Consider the following 12,722-nt stretch of genomic DNA (forward strand, 5'->3'; position numbering starts at 1 on the left):
GAGTCCATAGTCTCTCATGGTTCACCTCCCCTTCCAATTTCCCTCAACTCCCTTCTCCTCTCCATCTCCCCTTGTCCTCCATGCTATTTGTTATGCTCCACAAATAAGTGAAACCATATGATAATTGACTCTCTCTGCTTGACTTATTTCACTCAGCATAATCTCTTCCAGTCCCGTCCATGTTGCTACAAAACTTGGGTATTCATCCTTTCTTTTTTCTTTTCCTTTTTTTTTTTTTTTTTTTTTTACAGCTTTATAAACATATATTTTTATCCCCAGGGGTACAGGTCTGCGAATCGCCAGGTTTACACACTTCACAACACTCACCATAGCACATACCCTCCCCAATATCCATAACCCCACCCCCTCTCCCAACCCGCTCCCCCCATCAACCCTCAGTTTGTTTTGTGAGATTAAGAGTCACTTATGGTTAGTCTCCCTCCCAATCCAATCTTGTTTCATTTACTCTTCTCCTACCCCCTCAACCCCCCATGTTGCATCTCCTCTCCCTCATATCAGGGAGATCATATGATAGTTGTCTTTCTCCGATTGACTTATTTCGCTAAGCATGATACCCTCTAGTTCCATCCACGTCGTCGCAAATGGCAAGATTTCATTTCTTTTGATGGCTGCATAGTATTCCATTGTGTATATATACCACCTCTTCTTTATCCATTCGTCTGTAGGTGGACATCTAGGTTCTTTCCATAGTTTGGCTATTGTAGACATTGCTGCTATAAACATTCGGGTGCACGTGCCCCTTCGGATCACTACGTTTGTATCTTTAGGGTAAATACCCAGCAGTGCAATTGCAGGGTCATAGGGTAGTTCTATTTTCAACATTTTGAGGAACCTCCATGCTGTTTTCCAGAGTGGTTGCACCAGCTTGCATTCCCACCAACAGTGTAGGAGGGTTCCCCTTTCTCCGCATCCTCGCCAGCATCTGTCATTTCCTGACTTGTTAATTTTAGCCATTCTGACTGGTGTGAGGTGATATCTCATGGTGGTTTTGATTTGTATTTCCCTGATGCCGAGTGATATGGAGCACTTTTTCATGTGTCTGTTGGCCATCTGGATGTCTTCTTTGCAGAAATGTCTGTTCATGTCCTCTGCCCATTTCTTGATTGGATTATTTGTTCTTTGGGTGTTGAGTTTGCTAAGTTCTTTATAGATTTTGGACACTAGCCCTTTATCTGATATGTCATTTGCAAATATCTTCTCCCATTCTGTCAGTTGTCTTTTGGTTTTGTTCACTGTTTCCTTTGCTGTGCAAAAGCTTTTGATCTTGATAAAATCCCAAAAGTTCATTTTTGCCCTTGCTTCCCTTGCCTTTGGTGATGTTCCTAGGAAGATGTTGCTGCGGCTGACGTCGAAGAGGTTGCTGCCTGTGTTCTCCTCAAGGATTTTGATGGATTCCTTTCTCACATTGGATCCTTCATCCATTTTGAGTCTATTTTCGTGTGTGGTGTAAGGAAATGATCCAATTTCATTTTTCTGCATGTGGCTGTCCAATTTTCCCAACACCATTTATTGAAGAGGCTGTCTTTTTTCCATTGGACATTCTTTCCTGCTTTGTCGAAGATGAGTTGACCATAGAGTTGAGGGTCTATTTCTGGGCTCTCTATTCTGTTCCATTGATCTATGTGTCTGTTTTTGTGCCAGTACCATGCTGTCTTGAGGATGACAGCTTTGTAATAGAGCTGGAAGTCCGGAATTGTGATGCCACCAACTTTGGCTTTCTTTTTCAATATTCCTTTGGCTATTCGAGGTCTTTTCTGGTTCCATATAAATTTTAGGATGATTTGTTCCATTTCTTTGAAAAAAATGGATGGTACTTTGATAGGAATTGCATTAAATGTGTAGATTGCTTTAGGTAGCATAGACATTTTCACAATATTTATTCTTCCAATCCAGGAGCATGGAACATTTTTCCATTTCTTTGTGTCTTCCTCAATTTCTTTCCTGAGTACTTTATAGTTTTCTGAGTATAGATTCTTAGTCTCTTTGGTTAGGTTTATTCCTAGGTATCTTATAGTTTTGGGTGCAATTGTAAATGGGATGGACTCCTTAATTTCCCTTTCTTCTGTCCTGTTGTTGGTGTAGAGAAATGCAACTGATTTCTGTGCATTGATTTTATATCCTGACACTTTACTGAATTCCTGTACAAGTTCTAGCAGTTTTGGAGTGGAGTCTTTTGGTTTTCCACATAGAGTATCATATCATCTGCAAAGAGTGATAGTTTGACTTCTTCTTTGCCGATTTGGATGCCTTTAATTTCCTTTTGTTGTCTGATTGCTGAGGCTAGGACTTCTAGTACTATGTTGAATAGCAGTGGTGATAACGGACATCCCTGCCGTGTTCCTGACCTTAGCGGAAAAGCTTTCAGTTTTTCTCCATTGAGAATGATATTTGCGGTGGGTTTTTCATAGATGGCTTTGATAATATTGAGGTATGTGCCGTCTATCCCTACACTTTGAAGAGTTTTGATCAGGAAGGGATGCTGTACTTTGTCAAATGCTTTTTCAGCATCTATGGAGAGTATCATATGGTTCTTGTTCTTTCTTTTATTAATGTGTTGTATCACATTGATTGATTTGCGGGTGTTGAACCAGCCTTGCAGCCCTGGAATAAATCCCACTTGGTCGTGGTGAATAATCCTTTTAATGTACTGTTGAATCCTATTGGCTAGTATTTTGGCGAGAATTTTTGCATCTGTGTTCATCAAGGATATTGGTCTGTAGTTCTCTTTTTTATTGGGATCCTTGTCTGGTTTTGGGATCAAGGTGATGCTGGCCTCATAAAATGAGTTTGGAAGTTTTCCTTCTATTTCTATTTTTTGGAACAGTTTCAGGAGAATAGGAATTAGTTCTTCTTTAAATATTTGGTAGAATTCCCCCGGGAAGCCATCTGGCCCTGGGCTTTTGTTTGTTTGGAGATTTTTGATGACTGTTTCAATCTCCTTACTGGTTATGGGTCTGTTCACGCTTTCCATTTCTTCCTGGTTCAGTTGTGGTAGTTTATATGTCTCTAGGAATGCATCCATTTCTTCCAGATTGTCAAATTTGTTGGCGTAGAGTTGCTCATAGTATGTTCTTATAATTGTCTGTATTTCTTTGGTGTTCGTTGTGATCTCTCCTCTTTCATTCATGATTTTATTTATTTGGGTCCTTTCTCTTTTCTTTTTGATAAGTCTGGCCAGGGGTTTATCAATCTTATTAATTCTTTCAAAGAACCAGCTCCTAGTTTCGTTGATTTGTTCTATTGTTTTTTTGGTTTCTATTTCATTGATTTCTGCTCTAATCTTTATGATTTCTCTTCTCCTGCTGGGTTTAGTGTTTCTTTCTTGTTCTTTCTCCAGCTCCTTTAGGTGTAGGGTTAGGTTGTGTACCTGAGACCTCTCTTGTTTCTTGAGAAAGGCTTGTACCGCTATATATTTTCCTCTCAGGACTGCCTTTGTTGTGTCCCACAGATTCTGAACTGTTGTGTTTTCATTATCATTTGTTTCCATAAATTTTTTCAATTCTTCTTTAATTTCCTGGTTGACCCATTCATTCTTTAGAAGGATGCTGTTTAGTCTCCATGTATTTGGGTTCTTTCCAAATTTCCTCTTGTGATTGAGTTCTAGCTTCAGAGCATTGTGGTCTGAAAATATGCAGGGGATGATCCCAATCTTTTGATACCGGTTGAGACTTGATTTAGGACCAAGAATGTGATCTATTCTGGAGAATGTTCCATGTGCAGTAGAGAAGAATGTGTATTCTGTTGCTTTGGGATGAAATGTTCTGAATATATCTGTGATGTCCATCTGGCCCAGTGTGTCATTTAAGGCCTTGATTTCCTTGTTGATCTTTTGCTTGGATGATCTGTCCATTTCAGTGAGGGGAGTGTTAAAATCCCCTACTATTATTGTATTCTTGTCGATGTGTTTCTTTGATTTTGTTATTAATTGGTTTATATAGTTGGCTGCTCCCACGTTAGGGGCATAGATATTTAAAATTGTTAGATCTTCTTGTTGGACAGTTCCTTTGAGTATGATATAGTGTCCTTCCTCATCTCTTATTATAGTCTTTGGCTTAAAATCTAATTGATCTGATATAAGGATTGCCATTCCTGCTTTCTTCTGATATCCATTAGCATGGTAAATTCTTTTCCACCCCCTCACTTTAAACCTGGAGGTGTCTTCGGGTTTAAGATGAGTTTCTTGTAGGCAACATATAGATGGGTTTTGTTTTTTTATCCATTCTGATACCCTGTGTCTTTTGATTGGGGCATTTAGCCCATTAACATTCAGGGTAAGTATTGAGAGATATGAATTTAGTGCCATTGTATTGCCTGTAAGGTGACTGTTATTGTATATTGTCTCTGTTTCTTTCTGATCTACTACTTTGAGGGTCTCTCTTTGCTTAGAGGACCCCTTTCAATATTTCCTGTAGAGCTGGCTTGGTATTTGCAAATTCTTTCAGTTTTTGTTTGTCCTGGAAGCTTTTAATCTCTCCTTCTATTTTCAATGATAGCCTAGCTGGATATAGTATTCTTGGCTGCATGTTTTTCTCATTTAGTACTCTGAATATATCATGCCAGCTCTTTCTGGCCTGCCAGGTCTCTGTGGATAAGTCTGCTGCCAATCTAATATTTTTACCATTGTACGTTACAGAGTTCTTTTCCCGGGCTGCTTTCAGGATCTTCTCTTTGTCACTAAGACTTGTAAATTTTACTATTAGGTGACGGTGTGTGGACCTATTCTTATTGATTTTGAGGGGGGTTCTCTGAACCTCCTGAATTTTGATGCTTGTTCCCTTTGCCATATTGGGGAAATTCTCTCCAAGAATTCTCTCCAATATACCTTCTGCTCCCCTCTCTGTTTCCTCTTCTTCTGGAATCCCAATTATTCTAATGTTGTTTCGTCTTATGGTGTCACTTATCTCTCGAATTCTCCCCTAGTGGTCCAGTAGCTGTTTGTCCCTCTTTTGCTCAGCTTCTTTATTCTCTGTCATTTGGTCTTCTATATCGCTAATTCTTTCTTCTGCCTCATTTATCCTAGCAGTGAGAGCCTCCATTTTTGATTGCACCTCATTAATAGCTTTTTTGATTTCAACTTGGTTAGATTTTAGTTCTTTTATTTCTCCAGAAAGGGCTTTTATATCTCCCGAGAGGGTTGCTTTAATATCTTCCATGCCTTTTTCAAGCCCGGCTAGAACCTTGAGAATCATCATTCTGAACTCTATATCTGACATATTACCAATGTCTGTATTGATTAGGTCCCTAGCCTTTGGTACTGCCTCTTGTTCTTTTTTTTGTTGTGAATTTTTCCGCCTTGTCATTTTGTCCAGATAAGAGTTTATGAAGGAGCAAGTAAAATACTAAAAGGGTGGCAACAACCCCAGGAAAATATGCTTTAGCCAAATCAGAAGAGATCCTGAATTGTGAGGGGGGAGAAAGGGGATAAAAAGGGGTTCAGAAAGAAAGAAAGAAAGAAAAAAAAAAGAAACTATTTAAAAAAAGAAAGCCGATAAAGAAAAAATATAAAAAGAGGGAAAAAAATATATATATTAGATAAACTATTTAAAAACGTTAAAAAAAGAAAACGGTAAAAGTTAAAAAAAAATTTAGCAGAAGAGAAAAAGAAAAAAAAATTGAAAAAGAAAAAAAAATTAAATTAACTGCAAGGCTACAAAATCATGGGGAGAAAGCCATGAGTTCCGTGCTTTGCTTTCTTCTCCTCTGGAATTCCGCCGCTCTCCTTGGTAGGTGAACTTGGTCCTGGCTGAGTTTCCCGTTGATCTTCTGGGGGAGGGGCCTGTTGTAGTGATTCTCAAGCGTCTTTGCCCCAGGCGGAGTTGCACCGCCCTTACCAGGGGCCGCGCTGAGTAATCCGCTCGGGTTTGCTTTCGGGAGCTTTTGTTCCCTGAGCGCTTTCCGTAGAGTTCCGGAGGACGGGAATGAAGATGGCGGCCTCCCGGTCTCCGGCCCGGAGGAGCCGAGAGCCCGGGGCCCCACTCCTCAGTGCGCCTTCAGAGAACAGCGCCCAATGACTCCCGTCACCCTGGCCTCCGGCCGCGCTCCGAGCTGACCGAGCCTGCGACCGGTTCAAGGCAACCTCGAGCTGAGAGTCACTCCTCGGCTCTGTCTCTGTAGCTGGCTTCTCCGTTCTAATACCGGTAAGCTCTGCGACACTCAGACACCCCCGATCCTTCTGCGACCCTGCGGGACCTGAGGCCGCGCTGACCCCGCCTGGGCTTCACCCCAGTTAAGCCTCTGGAGCGATGTCCCTCAGCGGAACAGACTTTTAAAAGTCCCGATTTTGTGCTCCGTTGCTCCGCCACTAGCCGGGAGCCAGCCCCTCCCCCTGCGGTCTATCTTCCCGTCGCTTTGGATTCACTTCTCCGCCAGTCCTACCTTGCAGAAAGTGGTTGATTTTCTGTTTCTGGAATTGCTGTTCTTCTTCTCTTCGATCTCCCGTTGGATTTGTAGGTGTTTGCAATCTTTAGATAAGCTCTTTAGCTGATCTCCCGCTACCCGAAGTAGTCTCAGCCTGCTACTTCTCCGCCATCTTCCCGAGGTTTGTATTTTTAAAGAGTGGCATTACAGACATACTATTTTTATAGTCTGTGTGGCTTTTCATTTCCTGATATATCAAAAACACTGTGAAAATACTCTACAACACAAGTTTGCATGCTATATGAATTACCTTATTTAAATGTACCTATTGCTTCTCAGTCTTTTGGCTAAGATCAAGTGAAATGTACCATAATCTACTCAACTTTTTCTTTACTTTTAGACACTTAGACTGTTTTAAGTTTTTAAATGATAGTCCTAAATATTACTGAAAATTAATATCCTCATGTATACATTTTGGCTGCATTAATTCCTTATGATAAATTTCTATATTACTTGCTTTGGCAGCTCCATATACTAACATCAGAATGATGCAGAGAAGATGAGCATGGGTCTTGGGCAAGGATGTCACACAATTTCACAAAACACTCCTTATTTTTAGTCCTAGAGATGTAAAGTAGAACTTCGTGACAATAGTTAATGATACCGTGTTGTAAATTCGAAAGTTATTAAGAGAGTAGAACGTAACAGTTTTCATCTGAAGAAAAAATAACTAACTCTGTATGGTGATGGATGTTAATGAAATTTATTGTGATAATCAATTCGCAATGTAGACACGTATCAAATTATTACATTGTGCACCTACCTGAAATTAATGCAATGTTATATGTCAATTATATTTCAGTAAAAAATTTCCATAAATGGAATTTCTGGGTTATACACATGTATTAGCGTCTTGGTGTATGTTGTCCTCCAGCATGGTTCTACCAATCCCACATTCCTGCCTGCAGGAGAGAAACCTTTTAAAAATATGCTCACCAGTGCTGTGAAGTGTGTAAACCTGGCGATTCGCAGACCTGTTCCCCTGGGGATAAAAATATATGTTTATAAAGCTGTAAAAAAAAAAAAGAAAAAGAAAAAAGAAAGGATGAATACCCAAGTTTTGTAGCAACATGGACGGGACTGGAAGAGATGATGCTGAGTGAAATAAGTCAAGCAGAGAGAGTCAATTATCATATGGTTTCACTTATTTGTGGAGCATAACAAATAGCATGGAGGACAAGGGGAGATGGAGAGAAGGGAGTTGAGGGAAATTGGAAGGGGAGGTGAACCATGAGAGACTATGGACTCTGAAAAACGATCTGAGAATTTTGAAGGGGTGGGGGGTGGGAGGTTGGGGGCACCAGGTGGTGGGTATGGTAGAGGGCACGGATTGCATGGAGCACTGGGTGTGGTGCAAAAATAATGAATACTGTTATGCTGAAAAAATAAAAAATTAATTAAAAAAAATATGCTCACCAGAAAATTATCATTCTCGACAGTCTTTGCTATTCCGATGAAGGGTCCTTAGTATGTTGCTGTTTTTGTCAGTACTCCTTTGATTACTCCTGAGTTTGGATATTTTCTCATATGCTTCTCAGGCCAGTGAGACACATTTCTTATGAGCCACAATACCCATATCCTTCACCCATTCTCCCCCATCCTTGCTTCCCTCCCTACCAATTGGGCAGGGGACTTAGTGTGTGCCCTGGATTTACAGAAACTAAGCAGAAATATAAGGAACCATTAAGAAAAGTTTTAAATAAGCTTTCCTCTGATGTTTACATTTTATTCAATAAACTAGGATTCAGTGATAGGGGGTTTCCCCTTTCACAAAATGAATGATCACCTAGAGACTGTCTAGGCTGATTCATCATTGTCACCATTGTATGGTTCTACTTTTTCTTCTCAGGGTCTCAGTGCCCGAGTCCTGGGCCAAATTTACAGATGACAATATTCTCCGTTCCCAAAGTGAACGAGCAGCCTCTGCCAAGCTAAGAGATGACATTCAAAACCTCTTGGTTGTGACTGCCAATGAGATGTGGAATCAATTCAACAAAGTGAACTTGTCTTTCACCAATCGCATTGCTGAGACCGCAGATGCTAAAAATAAGATTCAGATTCACTTAGCAAAGGTAAATCAAGTGCCGGTGGTACCCCTTAGCTGACCCAGAGAGATAGAGCAGGGGGCTCTGGGACCACAAATCTCTCACCACTCCCAGAGAGACGCCGTAAGATGTATGGCCTCCTGACCATACAGACTAAGAAAAATTAAAAACAGTACAAAGCACACCATTTATTTTAGCCAGGTAGCCAGGTGTCAAAATGAAATTGGAATCCACTGGTTTTTGGAATACAAAGAATGCACTATGCACTGAAAGGTTCCTAGAATTTAATAGAAACAAAAATATTATGATTAAAGTTTAATGAATCACTGTATGTAGCTAGGAAGTGAATTTATTATTAGAACATATGGTAGGAATGTTTTCTGTTAAATTATTTTAGGCCCTTTCTCTGGAATACAAAACCAAATACAGGAAACTATTAGGTGGTTCAAAGTGTTTCTGATATTGAACTTTTTAAAGTCCTCTAAGCATAAACATTTTACAATGACAATAAAATGAAGGATTTAAGCAGGATTTGAGTGTTTCAAGATAAACAAGGAGCTCTTTCTTTATTGAGCATTGGTCTTAGAGCTTTTATTATTTCTGTGGATTTATGCTACCTATAGGTTTTCACTTCTTATTTTAAGAACCTGACACAGTCGGCCATGTGTGCTGGAAGGCACCATTATTATCCAATTGAGGGAAACCTTATTTTCTCAGACTGCAGCAATTTAAGTTCCCTTCTCATGGTGTGTTCTTTGGGCAGCAAATATTTATTGGGCCAGACAGTGTGCTACCTTCTGTGAAGGGCAGAGAGAAGTATAATATGAAGTTTGGGTCCCAGGAAGCTTATATTCGTGATCTGTATATATAGGAAAAGCTCATGAACAATTAATAACAATAGAAAATTACAAATTGCGATTGCCAGATAACAGATGCAGAAAGTGTCGTTGGGGTTTGGAGAAAGAGGGGAACATTCAGGTGGGGTGATATCTCGAACGAAGCCTTGGGAGGTAGCCAGTCAGAGGCTGAGTTGGGATCTGTCGTGTGGCCTGGCAGAGGAGCTTGCGAGGGGAGCCTGGAGCCACACTGTACAGGACATTGGTGGGAAGGTAATCATTGGGCAGTACGAGGCAATTTTGAAGGCCTCTAGAAGGATAACCTGATGGAGTCCCTTTGTTCAACAAATTTTTATTTAATTCTGCATTAGTTCCCTGGGGCTATCCCAACAAAGCACTGCAGACTGGGTGGCATAAACAACAAAATTAATAAAAAACAGAATTCTGGAGGCTAGAATTCCCAAGATCATGGTGTCAGCAGGGTTGGTCTCTTCTGAGGTCTATCTCCTTGACCTGAGATGGCCATCTTCTCCCGTTGTCTTCACTTGTTCTTCCCTCCATGCATGTCTGTGTCCTAATCTCCCCTTCTTATAAGGACAACAGTCCTTTTGCACTAGGACCTACTCCAATGACCTCATTTTAGCATAATTACCTCTTTCAAAGGCTCCACCTCCAAATGCAATCACATCCTAAGATACTGGGGGTTAGGACTTCAACACAGGAACTTACTTGGGGGTGGGGAAGAAGATAGCATTCAGGCCAGAACTGCTACATTTGAAGTACAGTGCTGGGTGGCTTTGGGGTAAGCACACGGAACAACACACTGGCCTTGCCATCTTGCATCTTAGAGCCAGACGGGACATGAAAGTAGAAAAGACCAGAAAGGTGCAGAAAGAACTCCTCAGATAAAACATTAAATGTAGCAGAAGGAAGTGTTACGTCCACTGATGAGAGACAGGGATGGCTTCATGGGACAGGAAACCCTGAGGGCAGCTTTGGTGAAAGGAACAGTGCAATGATCTTCAACAGGTTGTTGAACGCTTGGGAGGGAGGTCAAAACTTAAGCGACAGATTTCAGGGCTCTTGGATTGCACAAGTGCCGAATCTGTGAGGTTCCATGAGAGCTCTGCTGTGGAGAAAGGACAGAGCAGAGAAGTGGCTCAAGACAGAGCCTTGCACTGGGAAGTGGTGAGGGGCAGCTATAGGGAGATGCAAGGAATTAGGACAGTGGTTGGCCAGAGAAGACAAACAGGGCAAGGGTTTCAAGGAGAGGGAGACATTGGGGAGGGTTATTGTCAACTTTGAGCGTACAGTTTCACGAGGGCCACTGGGTCTTGGAGTACAGGGGTCACCTCAAGGTGAGCTGGTCAAAGTGGAGGGAATGAGCAGGACCACTGTGCAATGTACATAGCTGGGCCTGTGAGCCAGGGGTAGGAGGGTACCAAGGTCGTAGAAGAAACAAGAGTTGTCCGAGCATGGGTGAGGAGACCAGGGAGGGATCCGGGTTTATGCAGTTTGGGGGACCCTCCTTTAAGAAAAAAGAACATAAAAGGAGGACTCCAAATCTGCCTGTGGTCTTTCGTTGCAAGTGAGACCCTCAGAAACTTGAACTTGATTTGCTTCAAGGCAAGTCCTCCACTAGCAGGAAAACATCTCTGTGACACTTGTAAGAAGATGAAGAGGCAGAACATACCGATGTGAGGAGGGATGCAAGGGCCACTCGAATCTCAGGGCCTCCCCATTTTTCAGAGTTACACACACATGTGTACTGGTAAATATTTAATAATCGGCGATCTGGGGGTTGTGGGTGGGAAGAAGACTCCAATTTGTTGAATTTGCTCATTTCTGTGGTGTGACTACTCTCCGCCTGGCATATTTCACCTGGAGTTAGGAAGAGACACACACAGTCAGCTCTCCAGAGATTCCCGGGGACAGGGCTGGGAGGGAGCAAGGCCCTCAGAGAATCCACCTCCCCCCCAGGAGAGGGCAAGGCAGGCCTCAGTCCTCAAATTGCAAGAGGCCTCAAGCATTTGCTTCTCTTCCTACAGACCCTGCAGGAGATCTTCCAGACTGAAATGACCATAGAATCCATCAAGAAGGCCATCAAGGACAAGTCTGCCTTCCTGAAAGTGGCTCAGACCAGATTGGACGAGCGCACAAGGAGACCCAACATAGAGCTCTGCCGGGACATGGCTCAGCTACGGTGAGACGGCAGTGGGCCCTGGGCAGGAGGGGCAAGCTTGGGGCGCTCCTTGGGGCCACCCACCAGCCCCATGGTGGCTCCATGCTCTTTATGAAGGTCCTTCTTTCTGCTTTCACACCGGTCATATGGAAGAACCCAGTAACAATCATTGTGTAGGATCCTTCTTTGGAAGTGTTAATAATTATTAATAACGGGCATGGACTTTCGGTTGGGGAGGACAGTTAAGTTCTGGAGATGGATGCTGGTGATAGGCGCACCACACTTCGAAGGTACTTAATGTCACCGAACTGCACACTTAAAAACAGTTGAGGTGGTAAATTTTTTGTGTTATGTACATTTTACCACAATTAAAAAAAAAAAGGAAATGATATCAATACTAGATACAAAAAAAAAGTGATAATGAATGTGAAGCTTCACTCCGGGGGGCCACTCACAATCTGCCCTTCCCTGGGGTCTGGAGTTTCCAGATTGTCTCTTAAAAGCAGCAGCGTGCATTGCTTGCTGTGTGGTTTTCAAGGCCTGGGACTCAGTCTCAGATAAGGGACTCCTGGTACTAGTTCCACAGGCCCCTTTCTATTTGTTCTCACCCATTGGTTCCCATTGGCCTTTTTGGCATTTAGTATCTACTCTCCCCATTAAGACCACCCTCGTGGTTCCCTAGTCACTTCAGTTTGTTCTGTTCTCAGTATAAGTAGAAAAGAACTGGGCTTCATCAAGCACATCCCCCATATACAAGGCTGGCAAAACTCTCATGCCGCCATTTATCTACCCAACGCTAGGCGTCTTTTCTTATGATGATGATTTAAACTTTGAGCATTCCTCTTAGGATGGGCTCATCAGGAACCAGGCAAAGCTCTTTTCCCCCTCCTACATTCTGGCTTCATTTCCAATTTCCCAATACCTACCAGCTTGCCTTTTCTTTGTGGAGTTCTCCCTGCCTTTTCTCAGGTCATGAAATGGTCTCTGCAGAATCAAATCAAATTTATAGCAACTGGAGGAACAAAGGGGCCGCGCTCGAACTCCAAATTCTTTTCTGGTGCTGTGGGGAGATGCCACTAGTCTCATCTCCTGCCAGGTTCCTTGATGGGACTCTATCATCACAAGGGGTTGATCCTGGGGATTAAATGGCTTTGAGCCCTGCCAAGGAAGCAAGTGTGGATTTCTTGGAGGGTAAGGAAGATGGTTGTGAGGCCAACAATG

The 12,722-nt window shown here is 42.2% G+C and overlaps 1 protein-coding gene and 1 non-coding gene across 2 annotated transcripts in view; both read left to right on the forward strand.

Annotated features, from left to right (window-relative positions):
• The window catches only part of TEKT3 (tektin 3), a 46,122-nt gene that overhangs the window by 24,922 nt on the left and 8,478 nt on the right, over positions 1–12,722 (forward strand). Inside the window, exons 6-7 of the mRNA XM_047709163.1 lie at positions 8,288–8,510; positions 11,368–11,522. Coding sequence (XP_047565119.1) covers positions 8,288–8,510; positions 11,368–11,522 — 378 coding nt within the window. The remainder of the gene's footprint in view (positions 1–8,287; positions 8,511–11,367; positions 11,523–12,722) is intronic.
• Positions 6,890–6,995, forward strand: LOC125088225 (U6 spliceosomal RNA). Its single transcript, XR_007123627.1, has one exon. It is a non-coding gene; the product is annotated as a U6 spliceosomal RNA (small nuclear RNA).

Source organism: Lutra lutra, chromosome 16 (genome assembly GCF_902655055.1).
Source record: "Lutra lutra chromosome 16, mLutLut1.2, whole genome shotgun sequence".
In the NCBI taxonomy this organism is placed as follows: Eukaryota; Metazoa; Chordata; class Mammalia; order Carnivora; family Mustelidae; genus Lutra; species Lutra lutra.